The following is a 23,603-nucleotide window of genomic DNA, read 5'->3' on the forward strand; positions in this document are numbered from 1 at the left end:
AAGTCCGCGTACGCAGACTTCGACTTCGACAGGTCTAAAAATATGAAATCAGCTGTAATGTAAGGAGAACAATATAACGTGTAACATTACATGCATGCATGTTTCAAGCATAGCCCCTTGCGCTTGTATGAGCCTGTGCTGTTGGTCAGAATTAGACGTGTTGGAAATAGCAGTCGATACTTACGGTAGTAGATCACATGATCAAGTATGGTACTTACACCAATCGACTTGTACTTAGTTCCTTACGTGTTTGCTGGCTACAAGCTGGGTCAAACACGGTTTATCCTATTGTCTTCAGTCTCGATCCCTGCCAAAAATCTAACAAGACGGTCAGCACCCCCTCAGTTGGCAAACTTGTGACTGTACCGCAAACACAACACGAACATAGCTGAAGATTGAGATGTAGGTTGGAGTGATCGCTTGCCTACTTCAAGTTTTAGTTAGCAGAGATGCATCGTTTACACTAAAGTTTAGCATCCTTACTTGCTTATTTGTTTTAGAAAGAACTATACTTGCTCATACCTGGTGGATTTAAGGCTACAGTTGTAGGAACGAGGAACGAGGTTTCCATGACGTGACAGACGCGATCTGTCACTTGCACGTGGCATCGCGCAGCTAGAGTCACGGTGACGACTCGTTGTGACGTCATTGTGGGTGGGCATGTTCGCCGTCGACCCCACGTCTCTAGCGCTCGCCGAGCCCTATAAGAACATGGTGCACGCTCGTATGTTCAAGCTCAAGTCTCACCAATCTGCGACGGCTCGTTCACCTTTTGAAGTACAGCATGTCGCAAAATCTGCAGCAGCCCAGCGCGGTGCAGTCGTCTTCCGACCTCCCGCCCCCGCGCGAGCGCAAACGCGTTACGCGCTCCGTGTCTCCCCCGCTCTCCCACGTCCCGCTCTCGCGCTTCAACTACATCATCGCGCTCCTCGCTGCCGCGCTCCTCGCGTTCTATGCCTGGCGTGTCGCGCAGTGGAAGGCCGAGGTGGGGGGCTGGTGGAACCTTGCGCTTGGCAGGCGGCCGCCTGCAATCCAGAACCAGAACCACATGAACGGTGCGAATGGCGCGTGGGCGGCGCAGCCGGACGATAGCAAGCGAAAGGAAGGCGAGCCTGACGTGGAGCAGCGCATCGAGGAGCTTGCGAGAGCGCTGGGCGTTTCTAGCACCGACCTGGCGGGCGCAATTGCAGGTGTCGTCCGGGAGTTCGTTCCCCCTGCAAGTCTATCGTCGGTCGCAGCACACGAGACTGGGTGAGCACCTCGTTAAGTACCGCGTTCCGCGTCATAACGCTGACTCCTCGTTTGCAGCAATGCCGTAAAATACCTCGTTGACCCATCCAGCGCGTCCTCGTCCGCTGCTGAGGAGGCTCCCGGAGCGACTGCCAGTAGAGGGGTTGGAGCAATGTTACACGCAGTTGAGGCTGCAGTTGGGATGGACGAACCACCTAGCGAGCTCGCAAGTGACGCCTGAGCGCTATCAGTTACTGAGTTGTTCCATGTTTCATGCCTGGCCGAGGAGCCTGCACATTCTTGTATGGCACACGCATAATTTGTACCCAAATCAGGCTATACAAGTCCTTCTGACGCGATGGATTGGCCTCATCAAGAATCAGTAAATCAGAATATCGTGAGAGGCTTCACCGCCGTCCGCGCGCGGAATGCAATTCTCCCTTCAGCGATCTCGAACGTCATTTGTAGTATAGTACCGGAAATGTAACGAATACTCACTTGCCTATTGGTAAATGAACTCTGACACGAGGTCACCGGGCACGGGCAAATTGCGAAGAGAGCCTATCACAAGGGGCGTTCACAGTGCAGACTCCAGCGCGGATTCGAGGAGATTCCAGCTCAGATTCCGCGCTGTATTTCGAATCTCTCTGAATATATGTGCTAACATCAGTCCACAGATTCATCATGCAGCGACTGATGTGTGCTGCATGCTTGACATCTCGCACAATGCCTACTAGTACTGCTCGTCAACAGGCTACGCACGGCCGTAGACGCAGCCTTGTTTGTGCTGGAGGTGCTCGAGCTGGTCTTGCATGATGACTGCTCTGAGCAAGGCGCAGTCGGATCTCGAGCTTTTCGTGTTCGGAGGACATATTTCGAGCGACTTCTGTATTAGAGGCTAGTATAATAAGAAGACTAAGTAGGGGTGTAAATAGCAGAGGTGTCGCAAGTAGGCTATTAGTGGCTGAGTACCACCTACCTACCTGAATTGGAAGACTTTAGAAGTCCGACGGGAATTTCGCAGCAAGATTCTGCTATGATTACATAAGCATATTGCGACTTACGGGGAACGCCGCGTCAGCCTCGGAGAGAGAGCGAAATACAGCGTTTGTCTCCCCTAGGCAGCCTAGAATAGAGCGCCCTCTTTGATGGTCAGAGGATGGGCACTCTAAAGGTCTGCTTCAATACGCGCCCCCCGGACCGCATGCGACCCGCGAATGATGTAAGCGTAAGATGAACTGCATGATGCGGCCGATTCAAATTCATGCACAGCAGATCGAACTGGACACCCATTCGTTTCATCACACCGACGCCAATCATGTCCGCAATAGCTGCCATGTTCCACGTGTACAGGCAGGCACAACTGCGCCCAGATTTACATCCTGGATTTTGACCTAGGTATATTACAGGTTGATTATCCGGTAATTAGCCGATACTTAACTTGATGTTAATTAATGCTACGAGACCCACCGCGCTCTATCCGTGTTCGGGGCGAAAGGTTAGTCCACCAATTACGAATATCCGGAGCCTTCGAAAGTCGGTTGAAGTATCATAATTCAGCCATCTTCCTGGCAGCCTCGAACCATAGGGACCAGTGATCGGACTCTCTCTATGGCAATCCCATATACCACAATGTCAAAATGTGCCTTGCGGTCATGGCTCGAGCAGGACACACAGCGCAAGAAAAGGCAATGATGCGATCATGGAGGAAGACATCCTGCCATAAATGACATTGTCCCGACTTCTTCCGGGCAGAACGGCATGCTAACTGGAAAGGTTCTGACCCTTGTGTATCCAGCACAAAACACGATATACATTGCCGTCGGTTTTAAGCCCTCCAGGCCGGACTCGCAGCATGATACTCACCATACATGGTAGTGTATACGCACGGACGCGTCCCTCCGCGCCTTCCATCGTTCGTTCCGGGTAGCAGCACCACCACCCCTGCCACGACGAGCAAAAAACGTTTCGAAGAGTAGCCAACCCCATCGGTTAGCTTTGGTCAGCCGACTCTCGCGATTTCAAACTTTATCGTTTCTCCGTCCTCGCCGGTCTTCTACTAAGGTACGTCAAGCTCTACGGAGTGACCCTCGTAGCGCACAAGTGATACAATCACGTCGAACTTAGGTACACGGTGCGGGCGAACCCCGCCCAGTACCATGCGCTTCGAGCAATCGCTGCACCACGAACAGTACACACCATATTATCTCAGGCAGGTGTGAACAGCTCTGTTCCTTATAGGACTCTTCCAGGACCAACCCATACCCAGCTCACGCCAATGCACCTCAGAGTTGTTACTATACATCAACTATTTCCAAGCAGCAGATACGGTCTTCAGCAGTTACTGTTAATCTCGTTCTATTGCTCTGCGGGTACGCAGCCGTGCATTGAGGCGAGGCTGAAGAATATTTGAAGATGTCGTAGGCGGCCGTATCGTCAAACTTCTATGTGCGGCTCTCTTCTGCTTATTTTAGAAGATTGCTTCATGACAGGTTCAGACCATGTGGCGGATGGCCTCTTGAGTCGTCGCTTCTCCTTGTAGCCGTGGCTCTTTGAATGCCTCAACAAGCTTGGTGCCAACCTCGATTCTGATGGCTGGGGTCTGTACGTCACCCGCTTTGGGCCTGGCCCCATCCTGATCAGTCTCGGTACCAGACTTCAGGATGCCGTAACGATACCTGGCATGCGTTCTTGTCCTTCCAGAATCCGCGCACTTGCGATTGATAGCCCGACGGGCCTATATGCAGGCCTCTGGCGCATATTAAAGCAAGCCCGTCGCGAGCCTATCCCATCAACTAGTTCTACAGCCCCCTCCCCAGATACATCGACTCATGTCTGCGATTCTACATTCTATTGTACCCACTGCTGCCGTTCTCCTATGGCTGCAGATTGTCTCCGCCGACTATACGACCACCTGCCAGCAGGAAAGCCTTCTCAACTATTATTTGGTCGCAACATGCACTATGGACAACGGAACGCAGCAAAAGACCGCGGTCAGCTTAGACAACTGCATTGCGAACTACGGCGGTAACCTCGCCTGTGCCGCAGAGTGAGTGGACATTACTACCCTTGTCTTATACTTTCGCCAAACCCCCAGCTTTGACACGGCTTGTCTAGTGGAAACTTTTCAGTGTCCTGTGATGTATCTTCGTGCTCCCTGTTTCAAGAGGGAGAATATATGCAGTGCTCCTGCGGCAATGGATTAGGAAACCAGACAAGTTCCATTGTTGACCTTGGTCAGCAGATTCTCGCTTCATGCCCAAGTCCAATAATCCTCATCTGTCGTCTCTTGATCAGGATCCTGCATCTCCAATAATGACGGTGACCTCGCCTGCTAACTCTGACAAAATCGAAGTGTCTCCCGTACAGATGCTCTTCTGCGGGTCACGTAATCCTTCGTACTACTAACGGACGAACGTTTTGTGGTGTGAATATACTCCCGACACCTTTTTGTGAGCTCGGCTGGCATGGCCAATGTCCAAATGTCGTTGAAAGTTCTACTTGAAGGAGTATTGACTCTCCATCATATGGCTGACAGTAATTGAAGGCAGTTATCATCGAGACGCGTGGGCTCAGCCACACTGAGGATGATGGGACGACCATGCGTCTGAAAACATATCAATCATAAGACCAGGCATTGTTGTGGACCTATACTTATTGCTATGCACATTGTTAGCTCTGTGTCACCATTGGCACCATGAGGCGTTGTCGTTACAACCCTATACACCAGGCGTTGGTGATATGGGTGGGCACGTTAATCGTGGTTTAGCGGCGCTATAGCAGTCCCTCCGTACACACTAATATGATGTTGTGCCAAAAACGAGAGTCAACGTCGGAACGCACTCAATACGAATTCTGTTGCGTATATGATGAGGTCTCCGATAGGCCTTTACACGTCGTAGGGTGTGTCCATATCAAATGCAGAAACCGATGCTCCAACCCAAAGTGAGTTACACTATGTACACTGCCAACACGTACGAGTACTTCGACAATGGATACAACATTCAGATGGATCGGCTAACGCTTATACGCCGCGTTACAACAATGCCCAGCTCGATCTCATCACTCGCCTCCTCCCCCGAATCATCATCGTCCTTAAACAGCCAGTCATCCGGAAAGTCCTTCCACCCTCCTATGGAGTCATATACAGAAGACTGTGAGAGATCGCGCTTGTGTCTGAGCAGTAATGAGCTGCTGGTGTGGGATGACTGATTCCGCGCATGGAGGATTGACGAATGGGTCCCTTCGGAGCTCAGCGTTGTCTCTCCCATTGACACGATCTCATCGTCTCCAGCGAAGAGCTGGCGTAGCCTGATGATGTACCGCGCGAGCAAGATGGCCGTGATACTAAAGTGAAAAAATGTCAAGAATGCCGAGTGTTCAGATGGGACGTTGTACGAACCGAATGATGAAATCGACCGTGCACGGGAACATCTACGGGATAAAAAATGAGTGAGCTTGAGGTGGTGAACGGGGATCCTTCCTTGCGAACCTCGGTAACAAACAGTGTGATTTGCAATACATTCATTGCGAGTAAGAGCCTGAGCTTTACGTTAGGACAACGCGCTCCTAATGTCTACGCATAAGATCAACTTACACGAAATACAATGTCCCTACAGATATTCAGCATCAGATAGGACTTGCATTTTTGGGCACATACCTTCTCTCAGTAGCACCGACACTGCAGATCGTGATGAGCTCGCTCGGATTGTCGTCCGGTCGATCTTGTGTGTGTAGTACCAAGTTGATATTATAACCACCAGGTCGGAGATGATTAAGCAGACTCGAGTTATTATGACCACTATCAACGGGATTGAGAAGCCTGTTCGACATGCCAACATGGAAGTTCTAACACCTGAACATCGACATTCAGATCATCTGCTCTGGAAACCGAGACAAGATTATCACTTACTTATCGCTAGTTGCAGTTGACAGATTGACTAATGTATTGCAGACGCCGGTAAATGAGGTTAAGGATACAGAATAATCGGTCTGGGTCGTCACAAACTGCGATCCCTCGTTTGTTAACTGCTCTGCGCAACTGGAGGCATCACATACAAGATTTGTTCCACACGGCACTAAGCCGAAGGCTAATGCGCAGGCGGCAAGTCGCCAATCGCGACCAGAGATAGCGTAAACCCGCAAACAGGAGAATGCTACCACCACTTGTTGTCAAGTCCGGCATTCGGTAGAGGAAGGTAAGACAAACTGACCGGCCCATACGCCATACCACATGATTTCCAATGTGGCATACAGTAGCTCGATGTTCTCGCAGCTCCATGCATAAGCTGTGTCAGCTAGCCCTACCCCGTAACAATCAACAATTAAGTACCTCTGAGCTTATATCAGCGAAGATAACTCAAGTTGAATCTAGTTGAGAGTACACACCAATGATGTCCGCCAGGGGAAAAAACCTACAGCATCGACTAAGGCCATGAAGATGATAATATAGCGATTGAGATAATAAATAACAGTAGCCGTCGAGGTTTTGTTCATCCAGACGTATTGTATTTCGTCAGACACCGTCAGCAAGTAATCATAGAGTACGAGCACTGAAGCGAATTGGGTCACCAATGACATTGGCGATTTACTGGATACACTCACCGGTGATAGCCAAAGCGCAGCAGACTTCGGTACTCCTGTGGATAACGTGTACGCCCAGCGACCCAAGGATCTCGAATACGACAAGAACTTACAATGGCTGCTCAACAGATATGACATGCCCAGTGCTGGCAATTGACGACATTGCCCCCGCAAGTAGAGAGGCCCGGCGGCATAAGAGAACGCAGGGTACGGTTCGGCAGGGGGATCACCGATTAGAGGCCATGGGCTATATATTACCACCCGTCTTGGAAAAGCGCTCATATCCGTCTCGGTCACTAGTGTTGCCTGAAGATGTTTCAAGAAATGTCGCACAACAGAGCGCTGTTCGCTCCACTCAAGTGTACCAGAAGGCTGTGTGTGGGCTTATCGTGGCAGTCTCTTCACGCCTACAGATAACAGGCACTTGACTTGCGAGGGCAGCTTTCATTCAAATGTAGAGTTAAAGTTCGCTTGCAAATTCCAAAGGTCTAGGTGACATATCTAAGCCACCGGGGCAATATCAGTCCCTATGCGTTATTAGCATCTGATACGTGTTCAAACGCAATCATCATGTGCACAGATCGTACCTGAACGGCACAGAATTTCGGAACGCGAACCGAGCTGTTTCGACTTTGAAAAGGACTGCAGATGCAGCGGATCACTGGCGGCTCCGAGCCTGTAGGCGCCCACTGTGCCTCAATCCAGTACGGGATCTGCACAGCGGAACAGCTGGACGCTTGCTTGAAACGCACTCTGCCGGACGGTCTGTTCCTTCGGTTGTCGAGTTGGGCTACATCGGGCTGCCGGACAACCAATACAAGACCAGGATTTGTCTAACCGCTCATTTTGGTTCTTAGCTCGTGGGCGCCAGCCACATGAAGTGATCGCAGAGCTTCGCGAAAACAACTTATTGCTCAACCAAACAAAGACATCGCATGAGTGTTTACCTTCTCACCCGAACAAAACTGGGAGGGAGTTACAGATCAGTGATAAGCACTTAATAATTAGATTAAGATTCCACATACGGTGTCGCCGGTGCCTTTGCGAGCCAATCATACCAGGCAGGCGCTAAAAGTGTATGTATCTGACGGCATACAAGGGTAGGTTCGAGGCGATAGCAAAGGATACTACTGATTACATTAAGTACACTAGATCACACAGAGACAGTAGAGGATACGGCGTATGCAATACAATAAGTTACTGAGGATGGGCGTACTTTCGCCTGTAATACATGGCGAGCTCGCCACCCTGCCGCCATACAAATTGTCGCACGGCGGCTAGGGTCATGTCCAACGGGAGTACCACGTCATTGCAGACGATCTCGTAGACATCCTCGGCCCGTGGTCGACCTTCGCCTCTCGAGGACATCGAACGCGCGTCGAAGGAGGATCGAGGCGTGTTCGGCATTGTGGGACCACGAGAACTCGCGAGTTTGTCGAGTTTGTCCTGTACCTGGAGGAACTATCAGCACAATTCCACGTGGCGGGGATCATCGCATTACATGGGTAGTTAACTTTCGCACTCGCAAGAAGCGACTAGCAGTAAGCTTCGATTGTGCGCTGACGTATCTAATACGTTAGCACTGACATTGAAGGACCACATCTATACACGTACGTGTTAAGAAGTTCCGGCAACTGCTCGTTCGGATCTGTATGAGGGAAAGGCAGAAGAACAAAACTGATCTTGGTCACAGGGACGGGCGGTACCCGATTTGCCAGGAGGTACTCGGCGAGCCAGACTGGCAAGACTTCTTCCAGAGTGCGTACATCAACAGAAGTGCTCGCAACGTGCCCTCTGTATAAAGTTGTCCAGCCAGAGACAGCCTCTTCAGAGATGATGAGGGATGTGTGCGGAGAGATAGACAGATTTGGCGCTTCATTTGAGGAAGGGGGATTGATAGGGCCAGAAAGCAGCGTCTGAGCAGGGTTCTTGGATGTAGCCTGCTGTGAGTTATTCTAAGACGGATATACGAGACCAGTTAGTATTTATAAACTAATGTGTACCTAATAAAACTGATACTCACTCCTGTCACGGGCACATCACTTCCAGTTAAAGTCCCTCCTGGTGTAGCCGGACCAATCTCGCTTGCCTGCCGCTTATTGCTCTTCCCAAATGCTCGTATTCGGCCCATGAGGCCGCCTGCCGTCGGCGTACTCGGCGTCTGCTGACCGGGCTCCCTGCTAGCCCAAGACGCGAAGTCGTCTGGAGTTGAGGTGCTCGTGGCGGTAGACATGGAGCCCCGTCGGGTACGTAGAGAAAAGTAGTCGGAACTCGGTGGTGCGCTCGAAGCGACATCGGGCTGCGTGCGCGCGGTCGGTGTGCCTTCTGCCGGCGATTGTGGGATGGGAGACAAAACGGAATCTCGTATGCCTTGGTTGAGTGGTATGAGAGGCGTTAGGAGAGGCGTTCGCGGTGCGGCAGAGATGGCTGGAGAGACAGCAGGGAGCATATTTGGCGAAGACACGATGCTGGTGCTCCGTGGAGGACTGGTATGGGCAGACGAGTGTTGTGATGAATCGGTGGAGGTTCTGCGACGACGTTCAGGAGAGTGCCCCTGAACGTCAATGTGGTTAGGTGCACTGCCGCGGTGCAGTCGATGTGCCATCTCCGCATCTCTGGAGCGGCGAACGTGCTCCCGCTGTTCCTCGCGGATAAAGCCGTGGAACAGATTGCGCAGCACCCATTTGCCGATGTTCACTGGTTCAGAACCGAATCAGCATGACGGATTGATAACATGCTTTCGAAGAACGACTTACATCGGGTTTCATCCCCATGTCGTCGGTCAGACGTATACCCCGCTTCGTCCGCATAGATCTCCGCCTCGAAGCACCTCTCGTTCAGATGGACAGTGAGCACCCCCGTCTTCGTGTCAACTGTCGCCCATGACTGCACTACCGCCTCACCCTCAACCCGCTCCCGCACAGTCTCTAGCGCCTCACGTGGACTGCGCTCTTTCCTCGACTTGCCTGAGTCACAGTCGGTGATCACGCTCGCCTCGCTCCCACAGAAGCTCGCCGCGGCGACGTCCTCGCTCAGAAACCGCCCACGACACACACCCCGTATGACGTCCCACACGGCAACTTCGCCCGCCGTGTCCACTGTGAGTGCGTGCACGCGGTCGTTCAACATCGCGCACCGTACGAGCCCGTGCTCGCCCTGCACGATCTCGTCCGGCTCTGTCCTGAGCGGGATCGCGTCCGCGGCAACCTCGCGCTCCTCGAAGGCGGCACGTGCGCGCGTCCCTGGATGCAGCGTCTGTGTCTCCTCGCCCACGCGGACGTGCGAATGCGCGTCGTCCGGTCGGAACTCGCTCGTGCTTCGCGTCTGGGCCGCGCCGCCAAGCACGGCGTGCAGGGGACGCGTAAGGCGCGGCATGCTCATGATGGATGCGGCGGAGTACAGTGTCGCGATCTCCGGGTCGCGTCCGCGCGGGAAGGGTCCGTGCCCGCCAAAGCCAGAGAATGCGTCGTGCGGCGACATCAAGCGCACCAGGCTCTCGAATGGAATGCCATACCACGTCTCCTCTCCTTCGCGGTCTGCAAAGGTGTCCGGCTCTTGCGGTATCATGGATTGCGAGGACGTCATGGAGGGTGCTAGGGAGGGCGAAAGAGACAGGCGTTGACCTTTCTTCGATGGTAAGGGGCTGCTGGGCCTGAAATGTCCCTGTAGGGATGCAGATCGAGGAGGCGTGCTCGATACGCTGGTGGTAAACTCCAGCGAGTTCCTCGCACCCGTCCGTCTGTCGATGTAGTCCCCTCCCTCGCTGAGCGGTGTCGGGGAAACTGCTGGGCTCTCGGCGCCTGTAGCACCTTCCCTGGTCGTCGCATTCAGTGCGGATGCCCTGACTGCCTTGCGCGGGGGTACTCTCCAACGCTTGAAACTCGAGCTCCCAGAAGCCGTCCAGAGGTACGTGTCGTCGATCCCGACCATCTTGTTCACGCCCTCTGCAGCACCTGTCCCGTTCCCGTGGTCGCTTGTGTCTTGGCATAACACGACACATTCACCTTCAGAGACGTCTGCGCAGCCTTCCACATCGACCTTACACACGAACCCTGAGCGATCACCCGAGAAGAATATCTCGAGCGTGGGATGTTGAGAGAAGAGAGACCACACCGATTCAGTGTGATGTGTGAACGTGTGAAGGCAGCGTTGAGAGGAGAGTGACCACAACTTAATAGATGCTATAAAGTCCATGAGCTTTCATCTATGACTACACCAGATAGTCAGGCTCACCATCCGCTGATCCGGTGAGCAGCTACAGAGGTATCTCAGTTAAATCCATCGATGCTGGAACACTCTGCTCACATATTTCGCGTCTTCCGAGAGCAACATGGCGCGTATGTTGTCAGTATGGCCAACAAGTTTGCCTATTCGTCTCCCTGAACGAGGATCCCACATCCGAATTACTCGTTCGGGCGAGCCCGACGCAATCATCGACCCGTACGGATCAGTCGCGAGAGCATAGACAGAAGCTTTCGGACCAGATGATTCTGGTGCGTTGAGAGTTACAACGGGTGTAGACGAAGACGATGCGCCTAGATCCCATAATTTGATCGTGCGGTCGAATGAACCTGATGCGACCCAATGTTGTTCGCGACTATCCAATGTGTTCATTACGACTCGTCTTGAGAATAAGCCGTACGTACCTATGTACGAGGCAACGAACATAGTCGCCATGTGTTCCAATGGTGGTAGGTTCTTGCGATGGACTCAATTGTTCCTGTGCGTGTGGATTCCACGTCCTGATAGTGCCGTCAGAAGACGCAGAAACAACTGTGCATCAGGGGAATGAGAACCAGATTTTAAATGGAATCATGTGGGGTACATACGGGTTTGATTCTGGTTGCACAGCAAAATATCGTTTACCCAATCGGTATGCATTTGGGCACATTGTCGGAACTGTGTCGCTGGAGGTTCTGCCTTGAAGGATGTAGTCAGTAGTCGTTATGCCATGAATCACAAGACTGTGAAGAATGACTTCTGGAGAAGTGTATATGAAGACAGCTCTGAGGTTGAACAGGAGGTCCAACAGTGAAATCTAAAAGCCAGCAGCGTCTGTGTGGAATCCTTGCAGCTGGGCAAGATTTACCTCGTCAACAATATTAATGCACAAAGAATAGCCCTTTGACTTCGACCGCGTGAGTACGTTAGCGCGCCACAGTCAGTGTTGTGGGCAGAATCCCTAGAGGCGGACTTGTGCCAACTGTGGCTGTAAACCCCATAATAGGGACCACGGTGCACTATATACCATATTAGGAAGTGCATATTCCACCAACCTGCCAAATGCCATCGCAATTGCTCGGTGGGCAGAAACTGTGGCCATATCTCCGCGGGTCGAGGCGTCGGGAATTGCCTTATGTGGCAGTAAGCGCGTACGCACGTGATAATATCTCGTCAACTCGGGGACATCGCACGACGAACACGACAGCGATAATAGCGACGATGGTCTCTCCAGGTGTGCCAATAGTTCTGGGGATATCCAGGAGGTAGAAAGAGACACACCTTGCGGGCCTCGAGGGCCTCAACGTCCGCCTCCCACTGCTCCTCAAGTGGAATCGACTGCTGAACGCCGACTACTCTCCGCTTGACTCTGCCAGTCACCTCTCCAAGTACGTCGCCGTCGCTGCGGAAATCCTCGCCGTCGTCTGTTTCCTCTTCGATAATGTCATCTGCCCAGTTCGTCATAATCTCCCATCGGCGCCCGCTGCTGCCGTTCTCGGGGACACCATAACGTCGGGTCCGATGCTTGAGAGGGAGGCCAAGGTCCCACGAGATCACTAAGCCGTCGCGCCCGCCCGTGTAGAGTATGCCTTCAGGAGTCGGGCGGCCGATGAGCTGCGTGGACGTATCGAGGGCGAGCGAGGCGACACCAAGGCGGTGGCGCGGGTGCAGAACTGCATGGGGCGTCGGGGAGGAGGGTGTAGGAGATGCGTTATGATATGGAACGAGCAGAGGACCAACGACGCCGTGTCGCGGTATGCCGTGCGGGGGAAGCTGCAGGCGAGGAATTGGTTCAGAGGGCGCAGGAATGACATAGGACACGCGCCGCCGTGCTGGCGGCATTTTTGTGTGCGGCCGCTGGTCGTCGGGGGCGACGGACACAAGTGGTCGTCAGCGAGGCATTCGATGTCGAGCGCAGGTTGCAGTTCAGGATGATGTCCGGCGTCAAGCGTCAGGCACGGCATCATAGATTAGATTGTCCAGACTGTAGACATCTCTCACAACTTATTGAGAACTTGATATCAAGGTGGTTCACAAATTCGAGAAGGCGCATTTTAGCATACAACAGTACTGTACAAGGAAGATCCTAAATCTAGTAAAGCACAAGCGTCTTTCACTCTAATCATGCGACAGATCCCACCAGCTTCGAGAAGATCAAACACCTTGTTCGTGATAGGCTTGACCATCGCGGGACGCGGACGTGGTGATGAAGTGACCTTTTAGAGGACATATGTATGTCGGACGAACCAATAACTGAGATAATTAATACTATACTCTATGAGCTTCGTCAACTCACCATTAAACATAGCCCGGGTACCGGTCTGGTACGTAGCTGCTTCACTGGACGGACCAAACGATGAGATAGGGCTTTGGGTTCAGTAGGAATAGAGCGCATACATTGAGGAGGTGCGAGCCAGTCATATTCCCGACACAATACCAAGAGCACAAATGGGCGAAAATGACAGACAGGCGGTCCGTGGAACCGTGTTCCGAATATCCACACCGTCGTGAACGTCCGCTTAGTAAATCCTTCGGTCTACTGCGGGGTCAAATCAACATGTCCTTTGCATTATATCATGGTACGCACATTATTGGAGATCATGACCAATGAGATAGAACCCAACCGACTGCACAACCACCAAAGATCACATCTTCTTATAGCAATAAAAGCACACTTAGAATGAAGTGAACCAGTAAGCGACGAGACGATTCCACTTTTCGTCAGTGGGTAGATAGGTGAAGCACGCGGCTGCGATAATGCAGGTGATGTTGCTGGCAGCCATGATGACAACGCGCACTGCGGCGGAGTGAGGATGATGAGTAGAAGACGAAGCTCAACCATAGCACACCGTTCATGAAGCGAGTCGCGACGAAACTACAAGCCATGTTGATTAGCGCCTGGGTATAGGCACGCGACACACTCGACGCACTCTGCAGCGATCAGACTAGCGATCTATAGGCTGGCGGAGGCGGCGTCGAGCAGCTCTGTCTGCAGCGTGATGAAACCCATCCCCTATGTTGTAGTATCCTTATAGTGCACCTCAGCAAAGCGATAACACGGCCACTAAAAATAATGCATACCTGTATGATGATGGTAGAGAAGTTCGATGATAAGAAGTATCTAGACCGCATACCAATCAGGAATCTGCGCCACAGTAGATGCGATAAACTGCAACCATGTCTTCGGGCTTGTTGTATCTACGAGTTTGATTCAGCCTGTATCACAAACACGACCCACCATTCGTACCTGATATATCTTGATGTCCCTGTTCTTGATGCCCATCTTGGCCTCCGCCACACGCCTCACAGCCAGTATATTTTTGTCCTCCGTCACGAAGCTCTCTCCGACAAGTGAATCGGGTAGCAGGAACAGGACCATAATACCATCTGGGAACGTCAGTACAATTCACACGAATGCATCAGTGCAGAGCAAACGCAGGCGTATGCACGCTAGATTGACGACGCGGAGGACGAAGAATCCGTCGCGCAATGTCCGGATCCGCGATCATCCCGATCTAAACAGGACGGAATACAACAGCCACAATTAGCCACAGGCGCGCCTTTTTGTATCGTTAAGCAGATACATACCCAGGTCGTAATTTGGCATCAAATAGGTCTACAATCGTTTGCAAGGTTGTTCTTTCATGACCCGCGGAATGCAGTGTTCATCCGATTTGCCAAACCTCCTATGTCAGCACTGAGTCTACAGTCATCCCAAGTTTCAAGGTGTCAGACTGTCTCATGATTTCACGGAGTGTAGTGTACATCTCTACTTCGATGAGGGTTGAACTCCTTGTAAAGTCTCGACTGTCATGAGCAGTGCAAAATGTAGTGTAGAACATCATCATGATATACCTCCAGTACAGACAAGTAAGAGAACACTTGCTCCATGCAACAGGTCACCCTCGAAGACCGCGTCTCTCATGTCTGCGATCTTCGAGGGCGATCTAGTGTCCACTTAGATGAAATACAAAGCTTGCGCTGAGAGCAGCGGGATGTCCTTGTTTCAGTCACATCGATACCGCGTACTCTTGCTCGCGCGGACCTGACCCCAAACAACTAAAAAAAACATTGTCGCGTCATTGGGCCTGCAGTTGCGTGAGAAGTTTGTCAAGGACGAACGCTGCGAATCCCAATCATGAAAACAAACCAAACGACTATGAAGATAGAATCGCCTGACAAGAGAACACGCGAGATAGCCTCACATTTAGGTCAGGTACAAGCAAGGCGCGGGCTGTCGTTCGACAAGCAGCATCGTCGCAGCAATCCGCTATCAGCGAGGAAGAAGTACAAGCAAAATATCGGTGTCAGATGGAATATGCTATACAATGCAGTCACGGTCTCTGGGGTTTTGTAGGATTGCCGAGGTACGAAACAACTGTGTCAGTCTCCCGCTGATGCTGCTGGTACCCGCAACAAGAGTGTTAAGTGATCCTCACTGGAATTTGTTAAGACGTAGACGATGCGTCGAGGCTATATACGATGTCTCACCTGATCCTGATCACTCATCGAGTGTCCTTGTGCACGAGCATCTGCGGCTGTGGCTCTGGTGGCGCCACGACCCGTGCAGGGATGAGAGGCTCGCGTTCTCCGGAATCTGTTGTTGTTGTGTCTTTGCTACAGTCGCATTGGCACATATTCTCCGTACACGAGTGACCTAGATTGCAAGGTATCCAAACGATACTTCAAAAGACTCTAAGAATAGCACTGACGAACGCTGGTAAAGTCTAAGCAGATCCCAGCGAGAACATCGAAGCACGCAGTGCAAGAGACAGATATAATACTCGAGAGCACTCCGTCAGACATGAGATGGCGAGGAGATAAACCAGTAGTTCTCAAGAAGAAGGCTTCGCAGAGCCTGTGTGAGACCGTAACATCGTGCAGGCGCGCTGGAAACAGAGACGCACTGGGCGCCTCTCCATGAGACTTGTATGGTGGCACGTGATCAAAGGACACGGCGCCAAATTAGCGCCGTCTTTGATAACTTTAACACTTCTTGAAGCTAGTGGCAGAAAAGCAAAAACTCAGTGGGGGCCTCAAATAGTACTCACCACACGAACATAGGCCAAATAACAAGATACGAAGTGTCTTGAATAATCGGAAACCGTCCCCGAGCTCAGGGTATTGTCGCTGATTGGTGAGCACCTCAACCGTTTTCTCCACAATGGCCTGCTGCAGTACTGACTGTGACTTGCACGGTGTCAGGAAGACGAAATGGGAAGAAACAGTACGATTTCGAATTCTGGAGTTGCTTCGCTGAGACTGAGCACTGACATAGAATCGCGCAAACCGGACGTCCCTACGAGATCTAGTGTGTACATAGCCGTCATGATTCTTCGCCGCACTATCTTATACATTCCCAGAGCTCAAGAAGGATCCTGGAGTCCCGCGCCTACCGAGTCTGAAGGCCCGCAACACAGAGAAAGCGCGCGCGTATGCAGTACGCATACATCATATTTTGCCCAACACACGATCTCATCCTGTCCCAGCATCCCGGCCCGCATCGCGTCGACCCTGACGCACAGATGGCAGTTGAACCTACCCTTTCCTCACTCGCAGCACTAGCCGGGTCTTTTACGCCATCCGAGAATGGACCTGTAGTCGACCCCTCTTCGTCGTCGAGCGGCGTCATAAAGACCAAAGAGCAGTTGCGCCGGCATTACATTCGTGCCCTACACAAAGTCATCGGCGAGAGTGATATCATTGTCATGGTGCTCGATGCGCGCGATCCCGAAGGCTGCAGGAGTCGCCTGGTTGAGGAGGAAGTACGGCGGCGAGAAAGCGAGGGGAAGAAGCTTGTCTTTGTCCTTAACAAGATCGGTATGCTAACAGACATGACACCCCTCGGGTTTCAACTTATGCTGAGCACCATAGATCTTGTTCCGCGTGAAAATGCCCAAGCGTGGCTGCGCTATTTGCGCCATAATACGCCCACACTCCCATTCCGTTCCGCCTCAAATGCGCAGCGTAACAAGCTGTCGTCTCCGACCGCGCCCGCCCTCGTGCGTCTTCTCAAGGCGTACAAACCCAGTGCGACACAGAGCGTGACCGTCGGGGTTGTCGGTTACCCCAACGTTGGCAAGAGCAGTCTCATCAACACCCTAAAGAGATCAAAGGTGCGTAATGCATCACTGGTGAAGGGTCAGTGAATGCCCCCCTAACCCCGCTGATCGGGTCAAAGGGTCTGGCCTGGGTATCTGACCGGGTCAGAACATCACCGTTTTGTAAATTGGTATTAGAGTGTCTCAGGGATGGCATCTTACGTACTCTGCTAGGTCTGTGCAGTTGCCGCTCAGCCAGGCCACACAAAAGAATTGCAGACAGTGCAACTGGAAAGGGGCTTGAAAATTCTTGACTCTCCTGGAGTCGTCTTTGACGAGGACGACTTTGACGACGGGAAGTCAAAGTCAAAGAGCAACGTCCTGCTGAGGAACGTTGTGAAAGTCGAAGATATTGAAGATCCGATCGCTCTCGGTGAGTCAAGCTGTATCAGTGATCCAGTTCGATCCTGACAAAGCTTGCGCAGTGGAGGAGATAGTCAGCCGGACAGACCATGAGATGCTAATGAAAATATACAATCTTCCACAAATCGGATCGATTCTGGATTTCCTGACGATGCTAGCTCTCACGACTGGCCGCTTGCTGAAGGTCGGTGCTCCCCCTTTGAGCCGTCTAGTGTGTCCCACTAACCTTTTTGCTCACAGGGCGGTACGCCCGACATCCTAGCTGCTGCTCGGACAGTCCTCACAGACTGGAACCACCAAAAAATACCATACTACTCCGAGCCTCCCAACATTCATCCGTCCCTAATACCGTCTACCGTCGTGGAAAGTGGAGAACGCACTGTTGCGCCGGGTGCGGAGACCGTCGGGCAAGCGCAGATCGTGTCCGAATTCTCGACGGCGTTCACTCTGGACGGCCTTTTCGGCGCTGCAGATGCGGGTGCGTTCGGCGGCAGTGTTGATCAGGATGCTATGGAGCTGGAAGAGCCTGAACAGGTTGTTGACCTGATGGACCAGGACGGGTGAGAGTTTGACTCGTTGCTCTTTTGCGTGATGGATCACTGACCTCCGCTATCCAGAGTTGCAATGGAATCGGATGACCTCGCTTCCCAAATCCCTCGCAAGCGGTCACGCTCGACTTCTCCCGGGCCCTCGACAGCATCACAAGCACCTCAGCAGGATTCTGAGTATCATACGCGTCCACCCAAGCGTATGCGGAAATCACACGACGTGCCATCCTACGACGCTCCCGTCGAGGAGCATGCGAAGCGCGCCATGGCGAAGTCAAATCCGCTCAGTCGGCGTGTGCTAAAACGGGAGGCGAAGAAGGCCCGACGCGCTGCGACGAGGGCGGTGAATGCACAGGCCGTTGAGCTTGATGGAAGCATGGATATCGACGATGTGGGTGGGTTGGGTACGAGTTTCATGGCGGGAGCGGCGGTCACGACTGGCATGACTGTCATGTAAGTTCCAGGACAAGTGTATCTCATAAGCATTTTCCGGGGTCTACACAGGCGGCGCTGAGATTGAGTTCAACCCGGGTTCATCAAACAGCACACTCAACCCAGGATGGACCCAGGCTCCTAAAACCAGCCCCACAATCGCGTTCTTTGCTCCTACATACGAGAGGCCAACTTAGTGTTATATATGAAAAAATTAAATCACGTGATTGATCCGAAAGCGAGAGCACGTGAGAAGTCAGAATAGCCGAATAAGAGGAGGATGAATGCTATAGAGGGGCTGGCGCAACTGGTCACTGAGTCATCCCCGAGCGCTGAGGTTTCGGCGTCTAAACAACTATTCCCCGCTCCTAACCCTGATGTAGGTCTTGATTTATTCCATTTGTGTGAGTGCGATGATCTCATTCGGGTAGGCCACACTCTTTGCAGTCTCATGCACCTGCACCTGCAAAGGCGCATGGGTTGCCTAAGCCATATGAAGGGTATACATCACGGGACCTATGTATTGAGTGATATCATCGAGTACTAACCAGGAGGCCACATTGTTGCTGAGTAGCAGGGAGACCAGAAGTTCAGGTATGTTTATTTCATGTTCTTTCAAGCACCAGAGAAATGCGTGTAGACTGTCCAAAGAGAGTCATTGTAACAAATTATATTCTGCAGGCTATGATCTATGTAACTTCTTCTAATCTAGACACAATGTAGTGTCATGTATCTCATGACACCTGCACCAAAGGTAAGGAGTTGAATAGCAGATTTGACTTCTCACTTTCAATTGCGGTTAATGGGCTGATCAAGGTGTGCCGAATTGCAGCTGGAATTGCTACTCCACAATCCAGCCAAAATAAGACCTACATCAGGGTTAGGAGCGGGGAATAGTTGTTTAGACGCCGAAACCTCAGCGCTCGGGGATGACTCAGTGACCAGTTGCGCCAGCCCCTCTATAGCATTCATCCTCCTCTTATTCGGCTATTCTGACTTCTCACGTGCTCTCGCTTTCGGATCAATCACGTGATTTAATTTTTTCATATATAACACTAAGTTGGCCTCTCGTATGTAGGAGCAAAGAATGTGATTGTGGGGCTGGTTTTAGGAGCCTGGGATGGACCAGGTTTTTCCCCAAATTGGCACCGCCGGGTATTTTCTGATTCAGCCTGGCATTGGGTAAAACCTGGCACCCAGTGACTTGCGCCATGCCAGGTTCAGTGGACGGGCCGAACCATGCCGCTATTCTGCAAGCACCCCATAATTACCATAAAATAATTCAAATAAATAATATATATATTATCCCGTACTCTATGGACATTTGACAGCAGTGCAAACCAATAGCTACTAGCTACATATATACAAGTGTCGTCAGTATGTCAGTATGTCAGTAGGTCAGTATGTCAGTAAGTTGGGATGTCAGTAGGTTGGGACGTCAGTATTGTCAGTATATGATTAGTGCATCGCTCTTGTCAGTGGTATGTCAGTCTTGTCAGTCTTGTCAGTATCATGTACTCACCTCCTCAAAGTGTTGCACACCAACCACGGTACATGATCCTTTCATGATTCAAGCCAGTAAGCGTACAAGGCCCGCACAAAGAGCTGCAATCGCGCACCTTTGAATATCCACAACCAGGTAGGTCCCTGGACTATACCGACTCCCTTCACTGATTGGTCTTCCCTATGTACATACACGTCAGCGGCCATCGTGCAAGCACCAACGCACCTGCATGCATGAATGAGTGCATCTGTCCAGTCAGGCACAGGTGCAGGGAGTTGAGCAAGAAAAACGATGACTCGCGCTGCTGGCAAATGCGCAGTCACAATGCGTTACCCAGGTCACATGACTGTGACCTCAAGGGTGTCAGTGTTTGCGCGCGCACTCTGCTCTGGTCACTTATCATGCACGGGCTCCCCATTGCACCACTGGGGTGCCCTCCCATTCACATTGTCGCGATTTGGGGTCAAGCGACAGAGGACGAACAAACACGAAGGCTGGAGGCGTTCGACTGGGTCTCACCGAAGCGATGGTGAGCAATGCTCAAACCTAAGGCTAGGGACAAGATAGTGTATTTAGTTAGTGAAGTAAGGAAAAGATACAAAGGGAGCTTACTGACCTAGGAACAAGAGGTCGAAACTGAGGTCCCTAGGGCAGCAGAGGCCAGCTTATATACAGGAGAAGATAAGGGCAGGCTGTGCGCATTGGTCCATGTGCAGCTGGTCTGTGCACAGCATGCTGACACAGCCCCGGGGGCCAGTGAGTCAGAGCGGCTGTGTCAGTGGGGCCTGAGCTGCGCCACGCACTGCCGCCCATCTAATCTGATCATACAGTAGATAAGGAAATGTCCGTTTCAGGCGTATAGTACAGAGGTCGCGGGTTTGAGCCCGCAAAAAGGAAAAATTAAAAAGACGGCTAGGCGCCGTGTCAACTCGTGATATTACCCCCCCCTCAACGGCGCATGACCTCATGCGAGGCACCCTTGCCCATCTCCCACCCGGAGCGGCAGCATGCTTCAGTCAGCGGCGAAGGCATTGGCTGGAAGTTGAGACCACCAAAGACAGTGGCATTGAGGCGGCGAGGGGCATTCGGGTTTTTCCGGTGGAAGTTGGATATGAGGGCCGGTGCATTCACAACATTGCGTGCCGGTTCCCATGATGTATGCGAGTCGTCATAACCCTTCCACTTGACGAGGTACTGCAGCTGACACCAGAAGATCCTCGAATCTTTGATCCGCTCAACCTCATACTCCTCGTCGCCTTCAACCTCGATGGCAGGTGGCTCCTCTGGCTCCCGGCCCGGGATCTCGCTACGCGCATACTTGCTAAGCAAGGAGACGTGGAACACCGGGTGCACAGGCACCGACTTCGGCAGAACCAATTCATAATCTAAGTCTCTGAGCTTTCGCCGCACAGCATATGGTCCGAGGTGCTTGGGACTGAGCTTCTTGCTCGGCTGTTTCAGCTTAAGGTTCCAAGTATCAAGCCAGACCTTATCCCCCAGCATGAAGACCGGTGCCTCCTGCACGTGCTTATTATAGTACACTTTCATGCGCTTGGCGGATAACTCAAGCGCAGAGTGTGTATCATCCCAAATTTCCTTCAGGATCTTGAGCCGATCAGTGGCTGCGGGCATCGCAGACATCGGATTGATCTGCACTTGGATCTCAGGATGGTACCCCTGATGCAGGAAGAAGGGGGAGTGCCCGGTTGCAGAGTGAACTTGGTTGTTCGGCGCAAATTCCGCAAGCGGCAACTGCTTCGCCCAATCATCCTGCCTGTGGCTTGTGAAAGCACACAGGTACTGCTTGATCTCCTGATTCCAGCGCTTGGTCTGGCCATCCATCTGAGGGTGGAACACTGTGGACAGCACCGGCTCGATCCCTAGTCCCTTGTATACCGCATGGAGGTACTTTGACGCGAACTGGGGACCTCGGTCTGATATGACCTTGGCCGGGGCCCCATGGTGTTTGAACACATCGCGGATATACAGGTCTGCCGCACCTTCTGCCATCAGGGTCTCGTGACAGGCGGAAAAGTGGACCTGCTTGGTAAAGCGGTCGGTGGTAACCAGAATCGAGTCGAATCCATCAGACTTCGGCAGGCCAACAATCATATCGGTGGTGATGATCTGCCATGGGCGCTCGGGGATCTCGTTCGGCTTCAGTGGACCCTGGGGCTTGGCTGGGAATGTCTTGGTACGGTTGCATACATCGCAGGTGCTTACGTACTCATTGACAAATTTGGACATTCCTGGCCACCAGTAGTTCCGCAACACGAGCTCGAGGGTTTTGGCACAACTGCCATGACCGGTGATCGGCGAGTCGTGGTGGATTTTGACAATATCCCGCCAGAGCTCTGCGTTCTTTGGGACATATACACATCCGCAGAACAACAGAAGCCCTTGTTCGGCATTCCACTCTTCAAAGCCCTTCTGTAGCTGAGGCGGCCCGAGGTTCTGCACCTTTTCAAGCACCTCGGCCACTGCCCGATCCTTCTCCGAACATTCCCTGATGCGCCTCAGAAGCGACTGATCAGCTGTCACCGAGGCGTGCCCACGCTGTGTGGCGGTGATGTGGAAGCACTCCTGTTTGAGGACAATCTGATCGGTGTTGTCATCCTCATCGCCAACCTGATGGTCCGATTGGCGTGACAGGGCATCAGCCTTTCCATTCGATGTCCCGGCTTTATGCGTGATGCGGAAGTCGAAGCGGGCGAGGAACAGTGACCATTGCGCTTGATGGCGCGTGAGGTGCTGCAATGTGCGCCAGTACTCGAGGTTCTTGTGGTCAGTTACGATCTCGAACTAAGTGGGAAGTCCCTCGAGATAGTGGCGCCAATTGTCCAGTGCTTTGATGATCGCGAGTATCTCCTTATCGTAGATCTCGTAGTTATGCTGGGCAGGGTCCATAGCGTGAGATCGGAAGGCGACCAGATGCCATTTGCCTTTGTCCTGCTTCTGCATCAGCACACCACTGGTGGCGTACCCCGAGGCATCAACCTCAATGTGTGTTTCCCGATTAGGGTTGTACAGCGCCAGAACAGGGGTTGTACCGAAGAGCCATTTGAGCTCATCAAACACGTGCTGCTCCTCATCTCCCCAATGCCAGAGGTCATTTCCTGTGAGTCGGTCGAGTGGTCGCGAGATCTTAGCGAAGTCCTTAATGAAGCGGCGGTAGAAATTGGAGAACCCCCGGAACTTCTGAACATCTTTTTTGTTCTGGGGTACCGGCCACTCATTAATTCCTTTCAGCTTCGCAGGATCCATTGCTACCTCATCGCCACCGAACACATAGCTGACGTAATCGACCTTGGGAACATCCCATTCACACTTCTCAGGCTTCAGGAACAGATCGTTTTCCTGAAGGTGGCGAAGAACCTCGTGTGTGACCTTCTCATGCTCCTCCTTATTGGTAGAAAAGACAAGGATGTCATCCAGGTACACGAGGACTTTGCCACCGACGATGAGATCGTGGAAGATCTCGTTCATCATGGCCTGGAAGGTTGCAGGAGAGTTGGTGAGGCTGAAGAACATCACCAGGGGTTCGTACAATCCCTAGTTGGTCACAAAGGCAGCCTTCCACTCATCACCAGCTTTGATCCGGACATTGTTGTATCCCCATCT

At 52.2% G+C, this 23,603-nt stretch overlaps 6 protein-coding genes across 6 annotated transcripts; 2 read left to right on the forward strand and 4 right to left on the reverse strand.

Moving 5' to 3' along the window:
• Nucleotides 1-784: 784 nt before the first annotated feature.
• Nucleotides 785-1,471, forward strand: POSPLADRAFT_1056379 (hypothetical protein; the record flags this gene model as incomplete). Its single annotated transcript, XM_024480763.1, has 2 exons — nt 785-1,251; nt 1,309-1,471. 2 exons carry the CDS (start codon nt 785-787, stop codon nt 1,469-1,471), a joined length of 630 nt encoding a protein of 209 aa, XP_024339822.1.
• A 2,253-nt stretch (nt 1,472-3,724) lies between these two features.
• Nucleotides 3,725-4,699, reverse strand: POSPLADRAFT_1046372 (hypothetical protein; the record flags this gene model as incomplete). Its single annotated transcript, XM_024479014.1, has 4 exons — nt 3,725-3,967; nt 4,263-4,267; nt 4,311-4,387; nt 4,644-4,699. The coding sequence occupies 4 exons, from the start codon at nt 4,697-4,699 to the stop codon at nt 3,725-3,727; spliced, it is 381 nt and encodes a 126-aa protein (XP_024339823.1).
• Nucleotides 4,700-5,234: 535 nt separating this feature from the next.
• POSPLADRAFT_1056380 (hypothetical protein) lies at nt 5,235-5,758 on the reverse strand (the record flags this gene model as incomplete). Its single annotated transcript, XM_024480764.1, has 3 exons — nt 5,235-5,577; nt 5,633-5,664; nt 5,723-5,758. The coding sequence occupies 3 exons, from the start codon at nt 5,756-5,758 to the stop codon at nt 5,235-5,237; spliced, it is 411 nt and encodes a 136-aa protein (XP_024339824.1).
• Nucleotides 5,759-6,276: 518 nt separating this feature from the next.
• Nucleotides 6,277-6,780, reverse strand: POSPLADRAFT_1098158 (hypothetical protein; the record flags this gene model as incomplete). Its single annotated transcript, XM_024483163.1, has 3 exons — nt 6,277-6,386; nt 6,444-6,533; nt 6,645-6,780. Coding segments are annotated over 3 exons (336 nt in total), but the record flags the coding sequence as incomplete, so codon positions are not given.
• Nucleotides 6,781-8,010: 1,230 nt separating this feature from the next.
• POSPLADRAFT_1140651 (hypothetical protein) lies at nt 8,011-12,498 on the reverse strand (the record flags this gene model as incomplete). The annotated part of the gene is made up of 11 exons (XM_024485201.1): nt 8,011-8,265; nt 8,315-8,372; nt 8,428-8,753; nt 8,837-9,510; nt 9,570-10,436; nt 10,623-10,994; nt 11,047-11,068; nt 11,119-11,410; nt 11,460-11,586; nt 11,643-11,733; nt 12,316-12,498. The coding sequence occupies 11 exons, from the start codon at nt 12,496-12,498 to the stop codon at nt 8,011-8,013; spliced, it is 3,267 nt and encodes a 1,088-aa protein (XP_024339826.1).
• Nucleotides 12,499-16,248: 3,750 nt separating this feature from the next.
• Nucleotides 16,249-18,503, forward strand: POSPLADRAFT_1056382 (hypothetical protein; the record flags this gene model as incomplete). Its single annotated transcript, XM_024480765.1, has 9 exons — nt 16,249-16,261; nt 16,313-16,345; nt 16,398-16,474; nt 16,524-16,854; nt 16,909-17,150; nt 17,310-17,508; nt 17,561-17,682; nt 17,739-18,058; nt 18,116-18,503. 9 exons carry the CDS (start codon nt 16,249-16,251, stop codon nt 18,501-18,503), a joined length of 1,725 nt encoding a protein of 574 aa, XP_024339827.1.
• Between the last annotated feature and the right edge of the window lie 5,100 nt (nt 18,504-23,603).

Source organism: Postia placenta (genome assembly GCF_002117355.1).
Source record: "Postia placenta MAD-698-R-SB12 unplaced genomic scaffold POSPLAscaffold_6, whole genome shotgun sequence".
Taxonomy (NCBI): Eukaryota; Fungi; Basidiomycota; class Agaricomycetes; order Polyporales; family Adustoporiaceae; genus Rhodonia; species Rhodonia placenta.